General features: G+C 48.0%; 2 protein-coding genes across 3 annotated transcripts in view; one reads left to right on the top strand and one right to left on the bottom strand.

The window, feature by feature from the left end:
- Positions 1–23,502, bottom strand: part of LOC133342646 (voltage-dependent calcium channel subunit alpha-2/delta-3-like) — a 161,579-nt gene that overhangs the window by 67,042 nt on the left and 71,035 nt on the right. The window contains exons 25-27 of the mRNA XM_061551930.1: positions 20,866–20,961; positions 20,223–20,341; positions 19,202–19,285 (exon numbers count right to left, since the gene is read on the bottom strand). Of these exons, the coding sequence (XP_061407914.1) occupies positions 19,202–19,285; positions 20,223–20,341; positions 20,866–20,961 (299 nt within the window). The remainder of the gene's footprint in view (positions 1–19,201; positions 19,286–20,222; positions 20,342–20,865; positions 20,962–23,502) is intronic.
- On the top strand, positions 462–17,396 carry LOC133342644 (leucine-rich repeat and transmembrane domain-containing protein 2-like). 2 transcript variants are annotated; one of them, XM_061551928.1, is made up of 5 exons: positions 509–592; positions 705–798; positions 4,905–5,099; positions 12,106–12,714; positions 13,215–17,396. In XM_061551928.1, exons 3-5 carry the CDS (start codon positions 5,087–5,089, stop codon positions 13,631–13,633), a joined length of 1,041 nt encoding a protein of 346 aa, XP_061407912.1. In that variant the 5' UTR covers positions 509–592; positions 705–798; positions 4,905–5,086; the 3' UTR covers positions 13,634–17,396. The 2 variants fall into 2 exon arrangements, with proteins under 2 accessions (XP_061407910.1, XP_061407912.1); XM_061551926.1 differs by lacking the exon at positions 705–798 and having other exon boundaries at positions 462–592.

The raw sequence follows: 23,502 nt of genomic DNA, 5'->3' as shown, positions 1-23,502 counted from the left end.
TTCATACATTTGACGTACGTTTCTTTTTTACTTTCAAATAAGTGCGTGAACAAAGCAAGTGAAAGTTGTCGGGCGTGGAATTTCGACAACTGATAACAATTATGGACTAAGGTGACATCCTCGAATGTAAGCAGTTTCCTATCCTCGGGCGCGCGCGACACAATGGCACGAGGCCTTTTACCCCGACGATTGCGAGTGCGCAACAATGGACGGGATAGAGTTACACAGCGCGGAGAACACGCTGGTCGTAACAAGGCTTACGGCAAAAACTGCGTCGTGTGTGTGTGTGTCACGCCTAGAACAGCGCATTGTGTGTGCGTGCGTGCGTTTCGTGCGCGCGGCGCCCGGGTGTGTGTGTGTGCCTTTGAGCGAACGCGCGCATCAGTCGCGTGCTCGCTGGGCACGTGTGTGCGTGCAGAGTCCTGTGTCATTTTTTTTGCGTCTATTCCCCCCTCCTCCCCCTTTCACGCTCGCAGCGCAACTGAAGTCGATTTGGCTCGGCGAAAACAGACAGTGCTTGTCAAGTAGGGCATCGTTGTCGTCGTCGTCATCATCATCGTCGTCGTCTTTGCAGCTATTCCCAGCAGAAGCGGTGAGTTCATTTGTTATGATTCCGTCTGCCTTCTTGTTGCGTTCCCATGTGGATGTTTAGAATTAGTGGCTGATTGAGGGCACGTTGTCTGCGCGATATGGTCGTCGTACAGACACGGACTGACTCCGTCGTTGCGACGTGGATGCTTAGGAATTGGTCAAAGTGCCAACGCAGGACGCTGCTGAAAAATAAAGGCTTGAGACTCGGTGAGGCCCAAATGGATACATTACTTAGATTGCTACATTTCATAAAGCACGTGTATTATACGGTCATAACTGGGGTTTCTGCTCAAATTGTGACGTTTTATATCATTGTTGACAGTTCTAATTCCGCTTTATTCTTTGCAATCCAATGCATTTTTTTTACTATATTAAAATAATAAAATGTAACTTCATTAATCATTGACGAAGGCAGGAATACCAATTTACAATCAAATACAATTCTGGTAAAATGTCAAATTGCTTTGTATATGGTTGAACACAGCACCGGCCGTGGCACTGCATGGGGAAATAATGCAATAATGCAGTCTCTTTGCCCCGAGGCTCTCATACACAACATAGCACTGTCACATTCAATAGTAATAACAATGTGACCTTAACCATTATTTCATAACTGTGCCATGACAGGCTGAAAACTCCAACATTCATGAAGCTATTTTAAATGTTTATCGGTACAACACATTGGATGCAAGCATGACGTACCATTGTAAACCACTCCACGAGTTTACATTGAATGTCTGTCAACGTGAATGTATCTATATATATTTACACCACAGCTGCGAAACGTTTAGCGGACAACTAGGAGATAAATAATAGTAAGAATATTAGTTTTATAAACGGCATAGCCACGCGGCGAAACCGGTATCAACAATTGCCCAAACTCCGCATTCCTCTATATATTCAGATGTTTTCAGCCAATTTGTGAGTACTGTATTCATATTTCTTTGCGTCTTTCGGTAAAGTCACGTGGATAGGTTCAAAAAATAATAAAATAAACAAAAAACAATGGACGTTTCGATCGCAAACACAAGCGAGTGTTTCCAAAACCGAAACACGTGGAGGAAACACATATATTGCGTGTATCACGCCTGGCATAAAAAAACAATAATCGGACACGCACGTTCCTGCCCTTCAATGCCCTCACAGTCTGCAGGACTAAAGTGACACATTTTAATCCTCGTGCCTCATATGCTATCGATGACGTGATCGAAGAAGCAACGAGAAGCATGCTCTGCTATTGCCTTTAGCGCCACACTCTGCAAATAATCACCGTTTGGACGTATCACTTTATGTAATTGATTCAGAATCATTCAAACCAACTTTCATAGTAGGCCGACGTCAAAAAATGTAAACATAATCTCCCCCCCCCCCATCATTTTTGGGGTCTCACAATGAAAAACAATTATTTTAGATGTTTTTTCTTGAGTTAAATTAATATCGTGGACAACAATTGTGCCAATGTACGATGTGTAGCCCCTGTAGAACGTCACTTAGTCACAACTGTCTATTTGTAGTGAAGATACCTGCACGCACATGGAGCCATAAATATCTGGATGATGTTCGTGACAACTCCCTGTCTTCAGTCAAGGCTTAGAACTTTGTTGTATATGTTCCCAAGTGTACTTGCATTGGATATCAAGCAGTGCAACCTCCTGTAGTAGGGAAAAGCCTGCAGAAGTGGATATCACTGAACTAATTCTTTAAGGGATTTTTCGATTTAAAGTATTCGTGACTGCAGGGATTCATCTTCTGGTTATTTAGGTAAAGTCACGTAGAAGGGAAGGGAAGTAATAAATAATAAAAATAAAACATAATAAAATAATTGTCACGACGTTTCGGCTACAACGCAAGCAGCCGTCTTCACCTGAAGACGGCTGCTTGCGTCTTTTATGTTATTACTTCCCTTCTACGTGACTTTACCGAAAGAACCAAGAAGATCTTTAAGGGATCTTTGATTCCCGAACTGCTGCTGTTCCACACTCCCTGGCGCAATGTTCGTCGCGTAACAGTCAAAAATAATAAAAATGTTAACTTTCAGAGCTCAAATGTAGTCACATTAAGTGCGATCATTGGTGACTGTGATGAGCCGGTCAACTCAATGCACCTGATAACATGGTTTAATCACAGGCGGCTGCCTGGATTTGGAACCTGAATCCAAGCGGTACCGGCTCCGCGCTCAGACTGCTGGGCTACCGGGCTTCCTCTTGAGGAACTATGTTGAGGTTGAGGGAGCTCGGAGACCAATGCCGAGTAGCCGTCGGGTGCAATGAAGGTTCATTATAATCAAAGGGGTACTGCGTTTGGATTGGCCACTGTCCGAAAGTTTGGGGGACAGCTCGTTGTCCGCCTCGCCCGCTATATTCTCATGCTGCATCATCATCATCATATGATGTTTGAAAACTATGAACTGAACTATAGTGAATTTTTCATAATCAACGTTTTTGGGTTTAGATCGCGTTATTTATAAATGTGTCATAACCCTCCACCACCCGACACGGCCAATCAGTAAAAAAGTGTCACGTTGACAAAAGACAAATAGTTTACTGCTTTAGCCCACCGGTGTGTTGAAGCGTGAAACCACAACATGTACAATTTTTGAGTACGACGTTTCGCTGGTAATTGCATCCTAGCATCATCGGGCAATTCGCCAGAATGGTGAGGCTCTGCTGTGTCTCCCGTTCTTATATAGAGCAGCAGCCGGGTGACGTCATCATTAACTCATCAACTCATCAGGCAAGGCAAGGCCCACACTGAGCTATGTAGCTCTTTTTCAGAAGCGACCTGGCCACAAACGACAGCTCAGCCAAGTGGCTTATCATGTGGACATTTCTCGCAGCCAAACACTCTAAAGGCGTGATGTTGATTCTAAATGTGGAGAGAAAAACCGGAGGAGCCGGAGAAAAATCCACGCGACCACGGCGAGACAGACATGCAGACTCCAATTATACAGCAGCAGGCGTCAGGGTCGGGATCAAACCCACGTCCTCCTGTACGCCAGGCGAGGGAGATAACATCTCCCCACCGCGACGCCCCTTTTAACATTCGAACCGCGTCTCCCACGCAGCACATCTCAAAGCGCCCTGCGGTAAGGAAACCCCCGCTGCCAGCTGTCCCTGCGTGACACCAAGTGAACGCAGCAGCCAGCCACAGCCAGCCAGTAGGCACGAGTCTGCATGTAGGGGGGGGGGGGGTGTTGCTATCTATGTGGCTTCCCAATAAGAAATTTGGGAGCAAAATGATTGCCGGCACATGCAGCCGCATGATCCTTCGCGTCCGCTGTGAATAACCAGGTCGGCCGCTGGGCTAGAACATTTTGTTCGAGCTGATTTTTCCGTTCAGTTTGTTACCGATCCTCCCCCTCCACCTCCGATCAGCACGGTTGGCTACGTAGTGTGCGAAAGAAGTTCCACGTACATACATCCATACGTCAGATTAACACGTAGGCTGTCGCGAACAATATTATCCATAAGAAGTCATCCTGCGTCGTTCACCCACCACCACCCGACAAAGCCAACGGGTAAGGGTTGTTACGTAAACAAAACCTGCTGCTTCCGCGCATCGGTATTATGGACACGTACAGCGTGTTATCGCTGGGCCTTTGCCCTGTTTTGCGGCCTTGGCGACAAACTCAGCAATTTACTTGGCGCAGTGTCTACGCTGCTGCTGCTGCTGATGCTGCTGCTGCTGATGATGCTGCTACTCTCGTGGAGGATGGAGAGGGAGGAGCGGTGCCCCAGGCGCACCTCGCATCGCGACGGGCAACCGTCTGGGACAGCTTCTCACATTTGTTCTGCGGTTGGCGGTAGCCAGCAGAATTTACAGTCTATCTCTCTCGCTCTCAAGCAGACTGCACGAATAGCTTAAACAGACGTTATTCGAATGATGATTGTTATTATTATTTTTTTGTGTAGTGTTTTCGTTGCGTTCTGTTAGACGTTAAGATTATTGTTAGTATTTTTGCCAAGGATCGCATGAAGGTAAGCAAGGTCGTTCAATGCTGCTTGCCATAGCAATGTGGAATTTCCAACATGGCTCAGTGCTGCTGCACACAGCGATGGGCACCACCCTCGTTTGATGTTTAGGTTGGGATTACTGACAATTCCTTTTTTGTAAAGATATATTATTTCGATTCCTGTGTTACAATGCGTTGACCATTCAATGTCTTGAATTAAATTGGCTGGATACGGTGCGCATTTAACGGACCTGTTCTGCTGCTACCAACCCTGATTGATGTTTGTGTCGATCACAAGGATGTCTAGGCTGTGTGTGGTTTGTGTTCTCACATGCTTGTTATTTTTCTTCTCTTCCCCCAGAGGTGACGCGGATTCAGGGACACAGTGTGGATGAAAGGACAACTATCTTCATCTTACAACTCAACAGGCATTGACACCAGCGTCAAGGAACTTTCACATCCATTGGATCCATTGGATTAACTACAATAATAATAAAAAGCCAAAGGTGCTTACTGGCAGATTTGGATCGTCACATTGTCATCATGTACTTGCCAGGTAAGCAGTTTGTTTATTGATCCTTATCTTACCCTGTTGCATTCATATGGTATATTATAATTTTGTTATAATAATTATTACAATTACGCTAATTTACCCAAGAAAAACCTCACTGAGCCTCAAGACACCTTTTCAGGAGAGTCCATGATAAGTTATGCAAGTAGCGGACAATATTGCTGCGTGCAATCCCAATTGAGTAATTTGCAGGTGATGTTTCAGCATTGGGAAGTTTTGGCCAATCTCAGTTACGGGTTTTTAATCTTGATTTGAAGCTTACGGGTTTTTCGTTTAATCTATGCGGGGAAACCAGATCACCCGGAGGAAACTCCATGCAAAACAGGGGGAGAACACACACAACTCAGCACAGAAAGTCTCTTGAGTTGGCAATCGAACCCAGGTGCCTTCCTTCTGTGAGCGAAGAGTGTTACCACTACGCCAACCTGCCGCCTCTGCGATGACGTTTCGCGTGTAAAGATGTGCTACGTAAATTCCAGATAGCAGCAACTGTGCCAAACTTGATCCACCCCAACTAGATTCGAAGCTTTCGTGACTGCAGGAATTACTCTTTGGTTCTTTCGGTAAAGTCACGTGGGAAATGAAATCAAATAATAATAGAATACGACGTTTCGATTGCAACACAAGCAACCATCATCAGGCAAGAATGAATGAGAAAAAACAAACATAGTAAAGTTGGAAATATAATGCAACACAACACAGAGAACCGGCCAACACAACAGCCAACACCCCGCCTGGCTGACCACACTCCTCCAAAGAATGACAAACAGAAAAACAGCGCCACTGTGTCGAGGCCTTACATAGAGAGAGGGGGGTTGGGGCAGAGAGAGAGAGGGGAGGGGGGGATTGGGGCAGAGGACAATGAGAGAGTTGCGTGGAATTCTGGACCATAGTGGCTGGAGGCTGGCCACGCTCCTCCAAAGAAGAGTTGTGTGGAATTCTGGACCATAGTGGCCGGAGGCTGACCATGCTCCTCCAGAGATGAGTTGTGTGGAATTCTGGACCATAGTGGCCGGAGGCTGACCATGCTCCTCCAAAGATGAGTTTTGTGGAATTCTGGACCATAGTGGCCGGAGGTTGATCATGTTCCTCCAAAGATGAGTTGTGTGGAATTCTGGACCATAGTGGCCGGAGGCTGACCACGTTCCTCCAAAGATGAGTTGTGTGGAATTCTGGACCATGGTGGCCGGAGGCTGACCACGCTCCTCCAAAGAAAAGTTTTGTGGAATTCTGGACCATAGTGGCCGGAGGCTGACCACGCTCCTCCAAAGAAAAGTTTCGTGGAATTCTGGACCATAGTGGCCTGAGGCTGACCACGTTCTTCCAAAGAAGAGTTTTGTGGAATTCTGGACCATAGTGGCCGGAGGCTGACCACGCTCCTCCAAAGATGAGTTGCGTGGAATTCTGGACCATAGTGGCCGGAGGCTGACCACGCTCCTCCAAAGAAGAGTTGCGTGGAATTCTGGACCATAGTGGCCGGAGGCTGACCACGCTCCTCCAAAGATGAGTTGCGTGGAATTCTGGACCATAGTGGCCGGAGGCTGACCACAGCTCCTCCAAAGATGAGTTGTGTGGAATTCTGGACCATAGTGGCCGGAGGCTGACAACGCTCCTCCAAAGATGAGTTGTGTGGAATTCTGGACCATAGTGGCCGGAGGCTGACCATGCTCCTCCAAAGATGAGTTTTGTGGAATTCTGGACCATAGTGGCCAGAGGTTGACCATGTTCCTCCAAAGATGAATTGCGTGGAATTCTGGACCATAGTGGCCGGAGGCTGACCACGCTCCTCCAAAGATGAGTTGTGTGGAATTCTGGACCATAGTGGCGGGAGGCTGACCACGCTCCTCCAAAGATGAGTTGTGTGGAATTCTGGACCATAGTGGCCGGAGGCTGACCACGCTCCTCCAAAGATGAGTTGTGTGGAATTCTGGACCATAGTGGCCGGAGGCTGACCACGCTCCTCCAAAGAAAAGTTTCGTGGAATTCTGGACCATAGTGGCCGGAGGCTGACCACGCTCCTCCAAAGATGAGTTGTGTGGAATTCTGGACCATAGTGGCCGGAGGCTGACCACGCTCCTCCAAAGATGAGTTGCGTGGAATTCTGGACCATAGTGGCCGGAGGCTGACCACGCTCCTCCAAAGATGAGTTGTGTGGAATTCTGGACCATAGTGGCCGGAGGCTGACCACGCTCCTCCAAAGAAAAGTTTTGTGGAATTCTGGACCATAGTGGCCGGAGGCTGACCACGCTCCTCCAAAGATGAGTTGTGTGGAATTCTGGACCATAGTGGCCGGAGGCTGACCACGCTCCTCCAAAGATGAGTTGTGTAGAATTCTGGACCATAGTGGCCGGAGGAGAGACCGTGGACTATAAACAAACCAGCACAGCAATATTTAGAGCCAGAAAATCGGAAGTTCGAAAAAGCAAATTTAGTAAAATTAGGAAGTGTAATGCAATGCAACACAGAGAGTCGGTTAACACACAATTGTGCAATCGAAACGTCGTATTCTATTATTTGATTTTGTTTTCTACGTGACTTTACCGAAAGAACCAAAGAGTTGATCCACCCGGTTGTATCTGCTCGGGACTTGCCGTCTGTGAGATTGGCATTTGTACGGGCAGGCAGTTTCTTAGCAATGCCGACTAGAACACAGAAATCATTTAGATAATGGATGCGTAATCTTTTTCGAAAATATTAATTGCGTTAACGTTTCTATGTTATGCATTTTTCACGACGACAGCCTAGATTATAATTGGAAATGTTGCCAAACATTTTTGTAAAAACCTTCCGATAAAAAAATCAACATCGTAATGTTTAATTTCACTACACAGCATAACAATCTGGGAAACAGAATAGTCGTTTATTATTAATCTGCACAAACTGGACCACGTGCTCATCATGGGCCCTAAAACCCCGGCTTACTTCGTGGGGAGGTGGGAGAGGCAGAAACTTGACCTTCAATTCCACCCCTTAATTAATTACAAACAAACCAAACGAATACGTGCGTTCATAGGAAATGCTGGCAAACATTACGCGGAGTTTGGTTCCGTAACGATGCCCTCTTAGGAAGTGGCAGGAGAAGAGAAGCACAGATGAGCGCAGCGAATGGGAGTGACCGCTGTATCGTGCTTACAAAGCGAGAATGCCCGCTCCCCCGTCCCAGCGAGGCACGTTCAGGTGATGTTTCGACCAAATATTGACTTGCGTTTGAGCGGCCTCTTGTTGCTTCAGAACAAACAAACACAAAGATCCACCGTATAGTCTTACATACTGTTGGGGCAAGTGCTGTGAGCGAGCACAGCACACGAGGGAGTGGATAGCAAGCACCATACCCGACCACCTTTGTCTCCCTAGTGGCGATGTTTGCACGCCGCACCAGGTACTCATTTGAGGCTGAGTCGACCTAGGGGAGGCCCAGGATCGCTCCAGATTATTGTCACTGCTGTTGGCCTTGACCGGGAATCGAATCTGTGTTGCCGGGTTCGTAGTGTGGCGCACTAACGACGACACTACCGCTCCACGACATCTGTTGTTTCAGAACACACAACACACACAACACACACAGAGGCCCATGCGCTCATAACCTCTGACTCCCGTGAGTTTGCGCACGTGGCTCAACCGATGTGGCCCAACTTACGAGCGGCATTTGTATCCATTTGTCACCCGTGCAAGGTGACTATTATTTGGGCTCGGAGTGCGGTTATGAAACCCACACCCACACACACGCGTGCTCTGCTCGTGGTATCCATAATAAAGGTTTTTTTTGGAGGGTTAGATCGTATAAGTATAAATGCGTCGTTAAACCTGCCACCACCCGACACAGCAAATTGGTCAAGTTTGTCATGTAAACAACATGTGCCAATCATAGGCAGAGTTTGACATATATTTGGGGGAGGGGGAGGCAGGGGATAGCTTTGTCCCTCCCATTGGGAATCGCGGGTGCATATAATTAATTGGTGTTTTAATCTTAATTGATGGTGCCAATGAGTTACTACTTCAGCATACTAGTGTGTTATGGAGTAAACCCAGAACATTTACGATTCGAGCACGACGTTTCGCTGGTGATTGCAGCCACCGTCATCATGCGATTAGCAAAAATTGTGAAGTCCTCCTGCTTCGGTCTTAAATCGAGCAAACGGGATGGGATGTCATCAGTCGCGAAGACCAGATTTGGGGCGGGGGGGGGTGTTAATGTATAGTCATATAAATTACAATGGATCATGCTAATTTCAGAATATACGGTACCGATTATTGGACGGGTTATTTCAAACAAAACAAATAACCATGGATGCTATCGGTCGCGAAAGCCTACGCGCTGAATTGCCACAGTAATTGCTGCAATTGAGGTCACTCGTTCGAATAATCGACGAGCCGGTTTACAAGCACGTGGCCGCGCGCTGTTTGCTCGTGCTTGTTTGCTTGAGCGATTGTCTTTCTGTGCTCGGCGGCGGCGGACGTTGTGGTGGGGTGGGTGGGCAGGTGGGGTGGGGTGGGTGGGCAGGTGCTGTGGCGAGGCGACGTTCAACAGTGGGGAGCGAGCGGCCCTGTTACTCCTCGTGCGACGCGCGCACGGTGCTGCTGCTGCTGCTGCTGTGCTCGTGTTACGCGCGTAGTTTAGAAACTGCCGCCGGAACAAACAAGAGCAGCCAAGCCAGCAGCAGCAAGCAGCACCCCCCCACCACCCCCACAATCCCTGAATGACGTCGCCCTCCTTTCAAAACATAATCGTCCGGCGTGGCTGCGAGCACACATGGCCATCACGATCTGCAACATTTATTATTGATCGCAAACCTCTTTGACGTTGGCCAGGTCACCCCTGGGGGTGGAGGAGGCGGGTCTGGTGTTTAGTTCCTCTCCCTCTGGAGTACAGATTGAAAACTAAATTTTTTTCGATTGAAAACTATTTTTTTTTATTGAAAACTTTTTCTTTAGATGGAAAACTAATTTTTTGAGATTGAAAACTAATTTCTTTAGATTGAAAACTCATTCCTTTAGATTGAAAACTCATTCATTTAGATTGAATACTCATTTCTTTAGATGGAAAACTTTATTTAGATTGAAAACTCATTTATTTAGATGGAAAACTAATTTATTTAGATTGAAAACTCATTCCTTTAGATTGAAAACTCATTTCTTTAGATTGAAAAAGAATTTCTTTAGATTGAAAACTAATTTCTTTAGATGGAAAACTAATTTCTTTAGATTGAAAACTAATTTCTTTAGATTGAAAAATAATTTCTTTAGATTGAAAACGAATTTCTTTAGATTGAAAAATAATTTCTTTAGATTGAAAACGAATTTCTTTAGATTGAAAAATAATTTCTTTAGATTGAAAACTCATTCCTTTAGATTGAAAACTCTTTCTTTAGATTGAAAACTAATTTCTTTAGATTGAAAAATAATTTCTTTAGATTGAAAACTCTTTCTTTAGATTGCAAACTAATTTCTTTAGATTGAAAACTATTTTTTTTAGATTGAAAACTAATTTCTTTATATTGAAAACTAATTTCTTTAGATTGAAAACTAATTTCTTTAGATTGAAAACTATTTTTTTTAGATTGAAAACGAATTTCTTTAGATTCAAAACGAATTTCTTTAGATTGAAAATGCATTTCTTTAGATTCAAAACTCATTTCTTTAGATTGAAAACTAATTTCTTTAGATTGAAAATGATTTTTGTGTTTAGTTTAATGCCCTTACTCCGTACCTCCAATTAGCAAGGCTACAAAGAAGATAAACATACATTTTATTTTATGCGTAGGTATAAAATAAAATATATATAAATAAAATATCTTTTATACCGACGTGACTTTACCGAAAGAAAAAAAGAGGATGGATTCCTGCAGTCACGAAAGCTTCAAATCAAGATTCATACATACAGAGTTTGCAAGTTTGAATTTGACCTCGACGCCTTGACGGATGTGTTTCTGTGTCATTTATCAAATGAACTTGCTGTCTGACAAAAAAAAATCGCGTGGATGTAAAATGAAAATGGAGCGATCTATAATTGGTAATTCGATGCCATTTGTAGAAGCAGGTGAGCGTACGGTATTGTTGCAGTCAAATCGTGAGACTAGTGCTGTTTAGCTTTCCAACTTGCTCGTCAAATCATTGAACCGGCAACTCTGAGAATCTGGGTTCAAACCCTGCCAACCACCGGCAATGATTGAAATGGTTTCCCAAGTAAAACGACTTGACAGTTTCAGCTTCGTGGCCACTATTAATTGCTCAAAAACAACATCGTGTGAATGTTGCTGTCACACTTAATTTGGATTATAATGGTTCTGAGGATGAAACCTACGGTTTGATTTCCATTCGCTTTGCAGAGCATAATCAAGTCTGCTTTGTATATATAAAACCATACCCAGACTTAATGTACTCTGATCTCACCAAATCTCAGAAGCTCAGCAGTGGTGGAGCCTGGGTAATACTGAGATGGGTGATCACCAGTGCCTGGTAGGTGTTGTTGATGAGGGGCTACAAGTTAGCCAGGAGATGGCAGTGTTGAGTTTGACCTGTTGTCAGTGTAGGTATTCTCTAGGTATTGTGGTTCCCTGTGAAATACAAAACCACTCATTTCATTGACTTGCACAAATATTCCTCGCAATACAGGACCTTCCTGACTACAGACTCTGGTGTTTCATTGAGGCTTTCCTGGGTAAATAATTTTAATTTTTCTGTGCTGATAGGAGGCCTATCAAAGGGGCTTCAGAAGAGGCATTTAAATTCATACGTTTGTCATATGAAAAAAATAGGTGTAGTATCGGAATACAATTGCAGAAATAAGCAAATAAAACACATATGGGAGGCAAGTATAAAATATAATACACATGTACACAAATGTTTCTATTTATGGCAGTTTAATTGACAAATCTGTTGGTATTGGCGCAGTACCAAAGCCTCGGTACTGCGCTGAACACCACTGCCAGCGCAACACCAAAACCTTCCGCGGATAAATAAACGTATCGTCGCGCTAACCCTGACCCTGCAGGCCACGGCGCCGCGTGGACTCTCGCGCTGCTCGCCCTGCTCTGGAGCCGGGCCGCCCGCTGCTGCCCGGCGCAGTGCGACTGCTCAGAGCGCGCCGGCTCCGTGGACTGCGCCGCCCGGGGCCTCTCCGCCGTGCCCTCCGACCTGCCGCCCGGCACCCGCTCGCTGCACCTGCAGCTCAACGGCATCGCCGAGCTGCCCGACGGCGCCTTCGGGGCGGCGGCGCCCTCCCTCGAGCTGCTCGACGTGTCCGGCAACGGCCTGGCGGCGCTGCGGGCGGACGCCCTGCTAGGGCTGTCGCGCCTCCGCGAGCTGTGGCTCGCCAACAACAGCCTGCGCGCGCTGGCGCCGGGGGCCCTGCGCCACTCGCCGGCGCTCCGGGAGCTCGACCTCTCGCTCAACGAGCTGCCGCGCCTCCCGCGCCGCCTCTTCTACGGCCTGCGCAACCTGAGCCGCCTGTCGCTGCGCCGGAACCGGCTGGCAGGCGTGGAGCGCGACTTGGTGGAGCCGCTCGTGGGACTCCGCTCGCTGCAGGTGGCCGGCAACCCCTGGAGGTGCGACTGCTACACGGCCGAGCTGCGCAGCTGGCTCGAGTGGTACACCTACCGAGGTGCGACGGGGGGGGGGGTGGGGGTCTGTCCCTCCGAAGATCGTCGCGCCTACTGCGGGTTTTTGTCGCATCGTGTTGATTGAGCCATGCGGTTTCAGCTTCGATTGTCTGGTTTTTGGTGATTCATGGGGTCTTGTTTGCATCGGTCGGTTGTGATCGATCCATGTGGTCGTGATTGATCCGTGTGGTTTTTGGCTGATCCATCCGTTTTTGTTTCGTTTTTGTGATCCTAGAAACTTAGTTCGATCAATGTGATATTTAAAAAAATCTTTATAGTTGTTTCATGGTTTTCTTTGATCTGTACGGCTTAGTGTGAAAAGTATGCACGATTCTGTTTGATTTGCGAATTTCTGCAACACTTAATTCGTTTCGATTGTCCTGCGTTTTGTCTTGACTGTCCTGCTAAATGTGCTTTATTTAATCAATTCGTTGCCATGTAAGAGATGGGGGGGGGGGGGGGGGGTCACAAAGGAAACGACATCCGTTTGTCTCTATCACAGGAGGCCTTGTGGACGAGCTTCACTGTGCCCTGCCACAGGAGTTTAAGGGCAGGAACCTGCTCTCCATCCCCTCCGAGGTGTTCTTCCTCTGCTCCCTCGTGCGCGACGGCTCGCCCTCGAGGGGGCAAGGAGGAGGGGACCGGGCGGGCAGCGTTCAGAGCGGCGCGGCGCCGTGCACCGTCGCGTCCCGCAACCCGCCGGCGAGCGTGCGCAGGGCGGTCGGCACGCTCGCCGTGGCGGGCGTCATCTGCGGCGTCATCTCGCTCATGATGGTGGTGGCCGCCACCTACGGCTGCCTCTACGCGGCCATGATGTCCAAGGTGCACCAGCCCGAGGCCGCCGCCTGCCAGCTGCTGGTCCGCGACGCGTCCGACGAGAACCGCGAGGCCAAGGAGCCGCTCAACCCCGGCACGGTGTGAGGGAGGGCCACCCACCCCCCGCCACGCCTCGGAGGGCCCCCCCCTGCCACGCCTCGGAGGACCCCCCCCTGCCACGCCTCGGCTCCCGAGGTAGCGGCGCGACCGGTGGCGGGCCATCACGACGTTGCCACCACGGGTCGGCGGTCTCAAATAAATGGGCCGCGTAGTGCGCAGCTTCCCGCTTCGACTGCTTAGGCCTGTGGGCCTCTGTGCGTGAGCCCGCGGGTCCCTTTGTGAGTCTGTGAATCTCAACGCGAGTCAATATCTCGAAATCGCTGAACGTATCGTTCAACGCCACTGCTGCCCGCTTCGATCAGTCACCGGCAGCATTTCAGATATTCACCAGGCTACTCGTGAAGCCACCTGCTTGCTGACCCACATCGACATGAAACTGCAAACATCCATGCTCTACTTCTCCCCACCACACGAGAGAAGAAGGGGACGATGCAGGGATTGTCAGGGTCTCGACGCGCGGCCACAGACCGCGTTTCTGAATCCGTGCGCCAACTCATAAGTTTGGGTGCCAACTCTGAGGTACAAGAAGCCGGGACATATGACGACAAGAATAATATCTCACAACACCTCAAGAGGGAAGAACCACGTGGTTGTGCGGTGTAGCATTGTTGTTATTATTTAGAAAGCGGCAATAACTGGGACATTCTATGTTCTGAATAGATTTGAAGATTTTCCAGGACAGCTTCCTCAAAAAAAGTTTCGATCCTGGGAAAACCAGGTACAAGTGGCAACTCTGCTCAAACACAAGCACTTTCGCAGCCGCCAGCCTGCAAAAAAATGCGCTTTTTTATTTTATTTTCCAACAAAATTGAACAGAGCTAACCCGAGCGCGTTAGTCATGCTCTCCTGCGGCACAGCAGCACTTATTCGCCGCCGGATAAACATCGCCTCCAGCGTCGACGCTTTACGACTTAGGTAGCAATTAGGTGTCCCTGCGCTTGATGGAACTTGAAGCTGCGATGACTAAAAACAATGGTGGTCTAACAACCTCTCCGCGGCTTGAGCGGCGAGTGTAGAATGTTTATTTTGGGGGGGGGGGGCGGGGGTAAGTGATGCAGAACGCGTAGCTTGTATGCACCCAGAGGTGCTTTCAAGGTGGGAGGAACTTGTATTTGGATCAACGGGTGATTTGTACAATGGTGAATTCAACAAGAGAGCACTTTTTCTTAAGGCCCCACTTGTCTTCCTCCGGGAAAAAGCCAAGATCCTTTCTGTCCTCTTCAGATTAACTACCACTGATGCGAGATGCTGTGTCTCACAGGGATGCGTGTAGGCTCACATGTTTTAAATGATAAATTGGGAAAACATTGACGTTTTGCGGGAGTTTTAACAATCTCAAAGCTCTGTGCGGTTGCCGTTTATTGAACTAGGAAAGCCTGATATCCACAGGATTATTTTTCGCCAGTTTCCTGCAATTCCACGATTGAGTGTTTGGCGTCGTGTGGTAGGAACCCGGAGGGTACCCACAGAATTCCCCGCGCATGGGAGGGGATGACACGAAAAAGCTCGGCACAGATGGATTCAGTCCGCCGCTGCCCTGCCATCTCCTGGCCACCTTGCGAGCCAAGCTGGAAACTCCCTAGGGCCGTCTCCTACCTAAGAACAAACCAGGAGCTCGAGCGTGATTAGCTAGCTCCTGAGTCCTGGCGATATTGGTCACATTCAGGGTCATATGGTCATAAGGCCATGTTTGATGTATTTGTTGTAAAACATAATGGTTCAAGTGCAATAAGACGTCAAACTGCGCAGGCACTGATGGAATGTGACATGATTCTTGATGATACACGTATATATAAAATCACAATCAATACCACGACAAAACAATTTCACATTGTCAACATGGAACGTTTTCGAATTAATTTTCAAGTCGATAGGAATTGATTTTCCTTCCAAGGTTGTAGTTTTTTTCTGACCTCCATCTCCAATCCTCTTGTTGTCTCGCTCAGTAACTGCGGGGCTATGCTCGTGCATCGATGGAGAAAGACACCCGCCCACCCTTCACGTCTCATTCTGCAAATTTCCAGCCACCAGACAAATTCAGATACGGAATTCTATTTGCGATCATAATTTAATTACCAGAGAAGTGAAACGTTGAAATTTGTATCAGTGTTGTTAAATGTCCAGACCGCTGACCAGAATTTCAAAATATTTTCCGAAAGTGTAATTCACATTGGATAGTTTGTTGTTATTTTTTTTCCAAATGATGAAGAATGAAAAGTGTCCGAGAAAATGTGAGTTGTTGGAATAATAGTTTCTGATCTTGGGAATGTTAACTTCTTCAAATAACGTCCGGTATTTATTCCAAAGTCTCGTATGTTTCTGTTGCGATGCTTCACTCCATTTGTACAGCAGACAAAGAGAGAGTTCACAGATAATCTGACAGTAAGTACATTTTCACCCTCTTCTGAGTTTTCCGGTTGTTCGGCACGATGCCCGACGTTCCGCTCCACCGCTCTGGTAGGAACTAATCACATCAGAGAGCTGCGCAGTACAGCTGCTAAGACCTATGCAGTAGTAGCAAATCATATTCCTCGTTTATTGGACGGCTATATGTATAGTTTTATGATCAAGGATCGTCTGCATTTTCTAGCTTTCCCCACTCCAAATACTTCCTGCAAAGCAAGAGTGCTGCTTTGTGTTCAAGTTGTTATGAGCACAATTATTAAGTTGCTGCCCCTTCTCAAGCCCCAGCTGTTTTCCTGGAACACGAAGTATCCAGTCAGCCTCCGCACAAATGCGCCCGTTTTCCCGTGGTTAACGCTTTTTTTGTTTTTGTACAGCCAGAGCAGTTAGTCCCCTCACCATTGCACCGCAATGCTTGCTGGCGAGTCGTGGAGGTGATAACCGACTGGACGATTGAAGCCCCACTTGACTACTTTTGCAAAGATGGAGTGATACAATCAGTAAAGTCACGTAGGTAAAATTTTTTAATTTAAATTAATAAAAGTAAAATAATAAAAAAATCACGACGTTTCGGAGGCAACACAAGCTTCCGTCTTCAGATGGAACAGTCACAGCACGATAGCTGTATCAAGTGATTTTTATTTTATTTTTTATTTTACTTTTATAAATTTTAATTTTTTACCTACGTGACTTTACCGAAAAAAACCTAAGAATATGAATCCTTGCAGTGAACGAAAGCTTCAAATCTAGAATTGATACAATCAGCTCGTGCACGGGATGGGTGGCTGCATCGCAAGATCACGAGACAAGGCAGCAGCTTGGGAAGACCCTTGTCGAGCAGTGGATAGAACGTGCCTGGTGATGATGATGGGGACTCTTTTATTTTCAACCCACTGGCAGTGAATCGAGCGTGTACTCATTTACTGAATATTGTTCACTGATTGAGGTTACGTTTGTTTCACTAATAGCTCATGAGCGCATATCCAAGAGTCGCATGCATTACTTGACAAGGCGACTTCCCAAAATTGGTGTTATTTTTCCTTCAGTGAGCATAGCTGACCTTGCGTAGATTATTACAGAAAATGGATGGATGTTTTAGTGCCTTTTCCTTTGTAAACGGCATACAGAATAAGCAAAATTGTTTAGAATAAAGTAAGCTACATATTTTATATTCAGTTTACCTAAATCGTATTGCTAAGCCATTCACAGAGTGTCTTCCATGCAACAGCAAAGTATATTTTGGATGCTACGTACTTATCCGCGATGCTTTTGCTAAGACTCTCCCCTCGTTACGGATAACCCTGAGAAGCATAACCCTCACCGTCCCCAATAAATACCGCGTTTCCTTTAATCACGGCTCGCGTCTGCTCGGGCGAGCGAGGCTGTCCGTGCGAGGAAGTTTCGCCGTCTGGATGACCGCGGCGACTGTGGTCCTCACCCAGAAAGCAACCGCGGAATGTCTAAAGACTCGGCGCCTCATTCGCGCATACCGAAAGAAGAGGCGGAGGAGGAGTAGGCGCCATCACAGTGACGCGCCACTCCGCTATCGCCCGGCCCGATCACCTTGATGTAAATGTACAGGTGTTGCTCTACACGTGAGTCAACCATACGAAGGAAAGCTAAGTCGCCTGGAACGAAAGCTCCACTAGTGGCTGTTGGCAAGTACCCACGTGACCTCGACCACGTGGCCATTGGCATGTACCCACGTGACCTCGACCACGTGGCCGTTGGCAAGTACCCACGTGACCTCGACCACGTGGCCGTTGGCAAGTACCCACGTGACCTCGACCACGTGGCCGTTGGCAAGTACCCACGTGACCTCGACCACGTGGCCGTTGGCAAGTACCCACGTGCCACTCGACCGCGTGGCCGTTGGCAAGTACCCACGTGACCTCAACCACGTGGCCATTGGCAAGTACCCACGTGACCTCAACCACGTGGCCATTGGCAAGTACCCACGTGACCTCGACCACGTGGCCGTTGGCATGTACCCACGTGACCTCGACTGCGTGGCCGTTGGCAAGTACCCACGTGACCTCGACCGCGTGGCCGTTGGCAAGTACCCACGTGCCCTCGACCGCGTGGCCGTTGGCAAGTACCCACGTGACCTCGACTGCGTGGCCGTTGGCAAGTACCCACGTGACCTCGACTGCGTGGCCGTTGGCAAGTACCCACGTGACCTCGACCACGTGGCCGTTGGCAAGTACCCACGTGACCTCGACCACGTGGCCGTTGGCAAGTACCCACGTGCCACTCGACCGCGTGGCCGTTGGCAAGTACCCACGTGACCTCAACCACGTGGCCATTGGCAAGTACCCACGTGACCTCAACCACGTGGCCATTGGCAAGTACCCACGTGACCTCGACCACGTGGCCGTTGGCATGTACCCACGTGACCTCGACTGCGTGGCCGTTGGCAAGTACCCACGTGACCTCGACCGCGTGGCCGTTGGCAAGTACCCACGTGCCCTCGACCGCGTGGCCATTGGCAAGTACCCACGTGACCTCGACCGCGTGGCCGTTGGCAAGTACCCACGTGACCTCGACTGCGTGGCCGTTGGCAAGTACCCACGTGACCTCGACTGCGTGGCCGTTGGCAAGTACCCACGTGACCTCGACCACGTGGCCGTTGGCAAGTACCCACGTGACCTCGACCACGTGGCCGTTGGCAAGTACCCACGTGCCACTCGACCGCGTGGCCGTTGGCAAGTACCCACGTGACCTCAACCACGTGGCCATTGGCAAGTACCCACGTGACCTCAACCACGTGGCCATTGGCAAGTACCCACGTGACCTCGACCACGTGGCCGTTGGCATGTACCCACGTGACCTCGACTGCGTGGCCGTTGGCAAGTACCCACGTGACCTCGACCGCGTGGCCGTTGGCAAGTACCCACGTGCCCTCGACCGCGTGGCCATTGGCAAGTACCCACGTGACCTCGACTGCGTGGCCGTTGGCAAGTACCCACGTGACCTCGACTGCGTGGCCGTTGGCAAGTACCCACGTGACCTCGACTGCGTGGCCGTTGGCAAGTACCCACGTGACCTCGACCACGTGGCCGTTGGCAAGTACCCACGTGACCTCGACTGCGTGGCCGTTGGCAAGTACCCACGTGACCTCGACCGCGTCCTCTCCCAGGAAGCACTCACCAGCAGCCACGGCTGTCCTCACGTCCTCGGTGACCGTGATGACGACGCTTGCTGTCACCACCATTTTTTTGTTGCGTTTCGCCCCTGCGGTGACAAACGCGGGGAAGGTTGGGTGGGCGGAGGGACATCAACAGCAAGGCACGGCATCCCGCGGGCCACGCACCCCAGAGCGCAACGCCTGTGCTGTTGTAGGTTCTGCTCACGTTGACTGTAGTCACGACGATAGCCCGGATCGCAACACTCACCGCAAATCCGACGCTCTCCATGTCTGTGGCTATAATCGCTTATTCATACGCTGTTCATGCCCCTAATTCTAACTCTATCCTTAAATCCTAGCGCGTTTCCTAATCTTGACATTTATCGTACCGCCGGCTCTATCCCCATCATAAACACTAACCTCAAATAATGTCAGACATTTAACCGAAAGCTGACATCAGCCACAGGCCAGGACATTCTTACATTTGTTAAAGATGAAGCAATATTCTGGTTGCATTTGTCATGGGCACCGTTACCCCAATACGTAATGTCAATTATTTGTTGCATTCGATTGGAAATGTAATATCATGGGCATCTAAAACGGGCCACCGCCTTCACAATCGTACGCACACCATTTACATTTTCACGCGGAACTTTGACACGCGCGGTGCTCAAGCCATCAAGGTCAGACTGGCTGGATGTCTGTTTGTGCGAGCGTGTAGCGCAATCAACCGTAATCAGGTCAACTGATTCTCAAAGAAATCGGTTGATTGCTGCCCCTGTTAAATCAATCGTGCGAGTGCCCAGTTGGGTTGATGGAAGGTCACCCATTCTCTTCTCTCCCCCAGCCACGTATGCCACTGTCTCCCTGCTCCAGTTCAAGTCCAGGTTCAAGGCCTTCCGTATTTCCTCTGCCCATGACCGATTGTCTATCATTTATAAAATCAACATATGCCCACTGTAGGTTCTCGCTAACAGCTCTTGCCCTGACAGCTTGTTAGATGCTACACGAGTTATCTTTGTCTGCGTGTGTGTGCGCGCTAACCTGCTTGGTAGGGCACGGTGTAGATGATTGTGCCCGGCGGTTGCTCAGCGGCGCGGCGGTACCAGATGGGGAAGTGGTCCATCGTGAAGACGCTTTCCTGGTCCTTGGTCAGGAAATCTCTGCCGGTGCACACGCTCAACGCAGCCTCGTTAGTTCACGCTCGTGACGTTGCCACACGGCACCGTGGTGACATCGGTAATTGGGGACATACCTAACCCCCATCCCCCCCTCTCAAACGTTTATACGGGGAGAAAAAGCCATGCGCTGTGTCATCTAAACCCCTTGTTGGCCTCCTTAGCTGCTTACCTGACAGTTAAAAGGGTGCTGCTATGTACCCACACGAACATTTACGATCTCGCCACCGCAACCACTACAATCACAATCACCATCACCCTGAACACCATCACAACTAGCTCAAGAAACCAGTTGTAGGCGCAGCAGAGAGGAACTAACGACCTCCTATTGGGGGCTTTTAAAGCACCCCTTGGTTACTTGAACAGAGGACACATGGCAGAGCGGAGACTAACGTGAGAGGGGGATCAGTAGACCGGGGGTGAGTCTATGGACGACCTTGGATGCCCTTGATCGCACGACAAAAGCCACTGCGGCAACTGTTCAAAGCCACGCGCACGGAGCTTCTTACTTGTCAGAGAGTTTCTCCTTGCCGATGTAGAAGCTGGTTCTGGTCAGTCCAGCCCGTGTCCCCAGGAAAGCCATTTCAATGCCCTTTTCAACGTTCCTGCGGTCAACCCAAGATCGTAAGAGCCATATGGTCACGACGGATTGGCTTTGTGATATTTCTTGTAAACCTTAGCCCCTCCGTTCCCCGTTCCCCCGCTTCCAAACACAATGCTGTCCCGATGCTACCGTCAAGTGTGTATGTTTTCCACGTTTGCAACAAATTACCCTCGAATAGGTACCGTAACACTCGACACGACTGAAAAACGATCTTGAGACTCGGCGAGGCTTTTCATGGGGTAAACAAGCATAAGTAACGGTATTCCATACTCTTTGCTTATTTCGGTAAAGTCACGTAGATGAAAAAAATATATAAAATGAAAATAACTAAATTAAATCATGACGTTTCGGAGGCACCACAAGCTTCCGTCATCAGGTGGAACAGCCACAGCAAAATTACTACTCACTACAGTAATTTTGCTGTGGCTGTTCCACCTGATGACGGAAGCTTGTGTTGCCTCCGAAACGTCGTGATTTAATTTATTTATTTTCATTTTATTTATATATTTTTATTTCTTTATTTTTCACCTACGTGACTTTACCGAAAGAACCAAACAGTATGGATCCTTGCAGTCACGAAAATTTCAAATCTAGAATTAACGGTATTCCATAGCAATGTCGTGCGACAAATAATACATTTGGATCTCTTGCAGCAAAGTGCGATCCTCCTTGTCACATACAATGTCCGAAAGAAGCAAATATCACAAAATATATTTCTGAGATTATTTGAGTGACCTTTGCGCCGCCGCACTAAGGCGCAACACTTTCTCACCTGTCCCCGCTACGGTGTAGTATCTGTCACGCGGCGGCCAGAAGCAACGTTGAATTCTCGCCGCTGGCTTTTAGCCACATTAAGTACAGGACCAAATATGCGTGAGCGAACAAACAAAAATTTGCGCAGTCATTGGTGACTGAGACCATCAACCCCACGACACTTGAGAGCTGCCCGGACCCGAATCCCGGCACTCAGCGGTGCCAGGTCAGCGCTGTGACCTCTGAGTCAATAGGCCACCTTTGTTTTGTATTTGTTTAAGTCGCAAAGCGATATTGCGCGTGCTCTCCTCGCAGCAGCCCGCCTTCAATAAAGAGTCGTCTGCTCACAGGGGCATGACAATGAAAGCATCCTCCACCGCCATCCCTCCATGATTACAATTCCTCCTAAAACGCTGCCCTGTGTGAAAAATAAGAATACGTTTTACCCTTTCTGACAATAAAACAGGTGTTACGTTATAATCTTGGTTCTTTCGGTAAAGTCACGTAGAAGGGAAATAACTAAATAATATAAATATTAAACAATAAAAATTCTCATGACGTTTCGACTGCAACACAAGCAATCACCATTAGGTGTGAAATCCACAGAAAGAAAATTAAATAAAAATGTAGGTGTTACATTGTTCAAACACCGAATAACAAACGTGCTCTGATAATGATATATGCATTATCTTTGAAACTGATTGGTCTACACCAGAGATAGCAGCCTTCTTTATAACACTACAAAGGCAATGAACCATCAGAGCATTTATAGCTCGGGGTGAGTAGCTATATCATGGGACCTTTTTGCATATATATCAAAGTGTGAAATATATGAATAAGGTTTCGCCTGTTTGCCTTTCTGGCGTTCTCTGCTCTGACACTGGCAGTGAGACTAGGCCCGAAGCAAGGCTGTCTCTGGTGAAGGACAATCAGTTTCAAAGTCAACGCCATTTATGATCAGAGCACGTGTGTTTGCATGTTCACCACAAGTACGTGTGGTTAATGCAGACTTGATTCCTGACAAAAGGTATAATCTACGTGGTGTTTGAACATCTTAATACCTTTGATTTAAAGCTTTCGTGACTGCAGGGATTCATAGTCTTGGTTCTTTCGGTAAAGTCATGTAGAAGGGAAACAATAAAATATAAAAAATATTGTTTCATATTTTTATTATTTTATTGTTTCCCGTCTACGTGACTTTACCGAAAGAACCAAAAATATCTTAATACCTGTTTATTGCCAGAAAGGGTAAAAGCTATTATTATTATTTGACGTACTTTGATGCTAGCAAAAAGGTCCCATGATAACGATGCTCTGATCTGCAAACCGGTTGGAACATGGCTACGAATAATGACAAATAATGGTTGACAACATTGAGTGGATGCAAAGAATGAGAAAAGTAAGTGGGCCTGGGCTAGGGACACGTTAGCTAGAAGGCACGTTGGCCAGTGGGCAAGTGTGTAACGCCAGGGTGACAGCTAAAGGAGGGATCGTGTCTGAGAAGACGTCCAGTTCAAGTTGGCAGCTTATTTTGTTGAGCCACGCGGTGAGAACTCGAGAGATAATGATAAGGCTCATTGGCAAGAGTGACCTGGGGCATTGATCTGCCCAGGAGGGGGCGATGAATGCTTTGTTGAATCTCGATTAAGTGATTTGTGAGCAATTTCGGAATTTGGGAAATTGGATCCTGACTTGGGCACGCAATGTCCTCCTCTTGCGAATGGCGTCAGGGGATATTTACCAGCAGGCAGCACGTATCATTGTTATTGTTGTAGTGGTTATCACGCAC

This window comes from Lethenteron reissneri, chromosome 15, assembly GCF_015708825.2.
Source record: "Lethenteron reissneri isolate LAM-NWPU_2019-01 chromosome 15, ASM1570882v1, whole genome shotgun sequence".
NCBI lineage: Eukaryota > Metazoa > Chordata > Hyperoartia > Petromyzontiformes > Petromyzontidae > Lethenteron > Lethenteron reissneri.
The sequence above is the reverse complement of the archived record's forward strand: the minus strand, read 5'-3'. Positions and strand labels throughout refer to the sequence as shown.

Excerpts from the sequence above, each read along its gene's own strand:
- LOC133342644 (XM_061551926.1), top strand. Across the intron at positions 12,715-13,214 it reads CGAGTGGTACACCTACCGAG|GAGGCCTTGTGGACGAGCTT; the intron begins GTGCGACGGGGG and ends TCTCTATCACAG.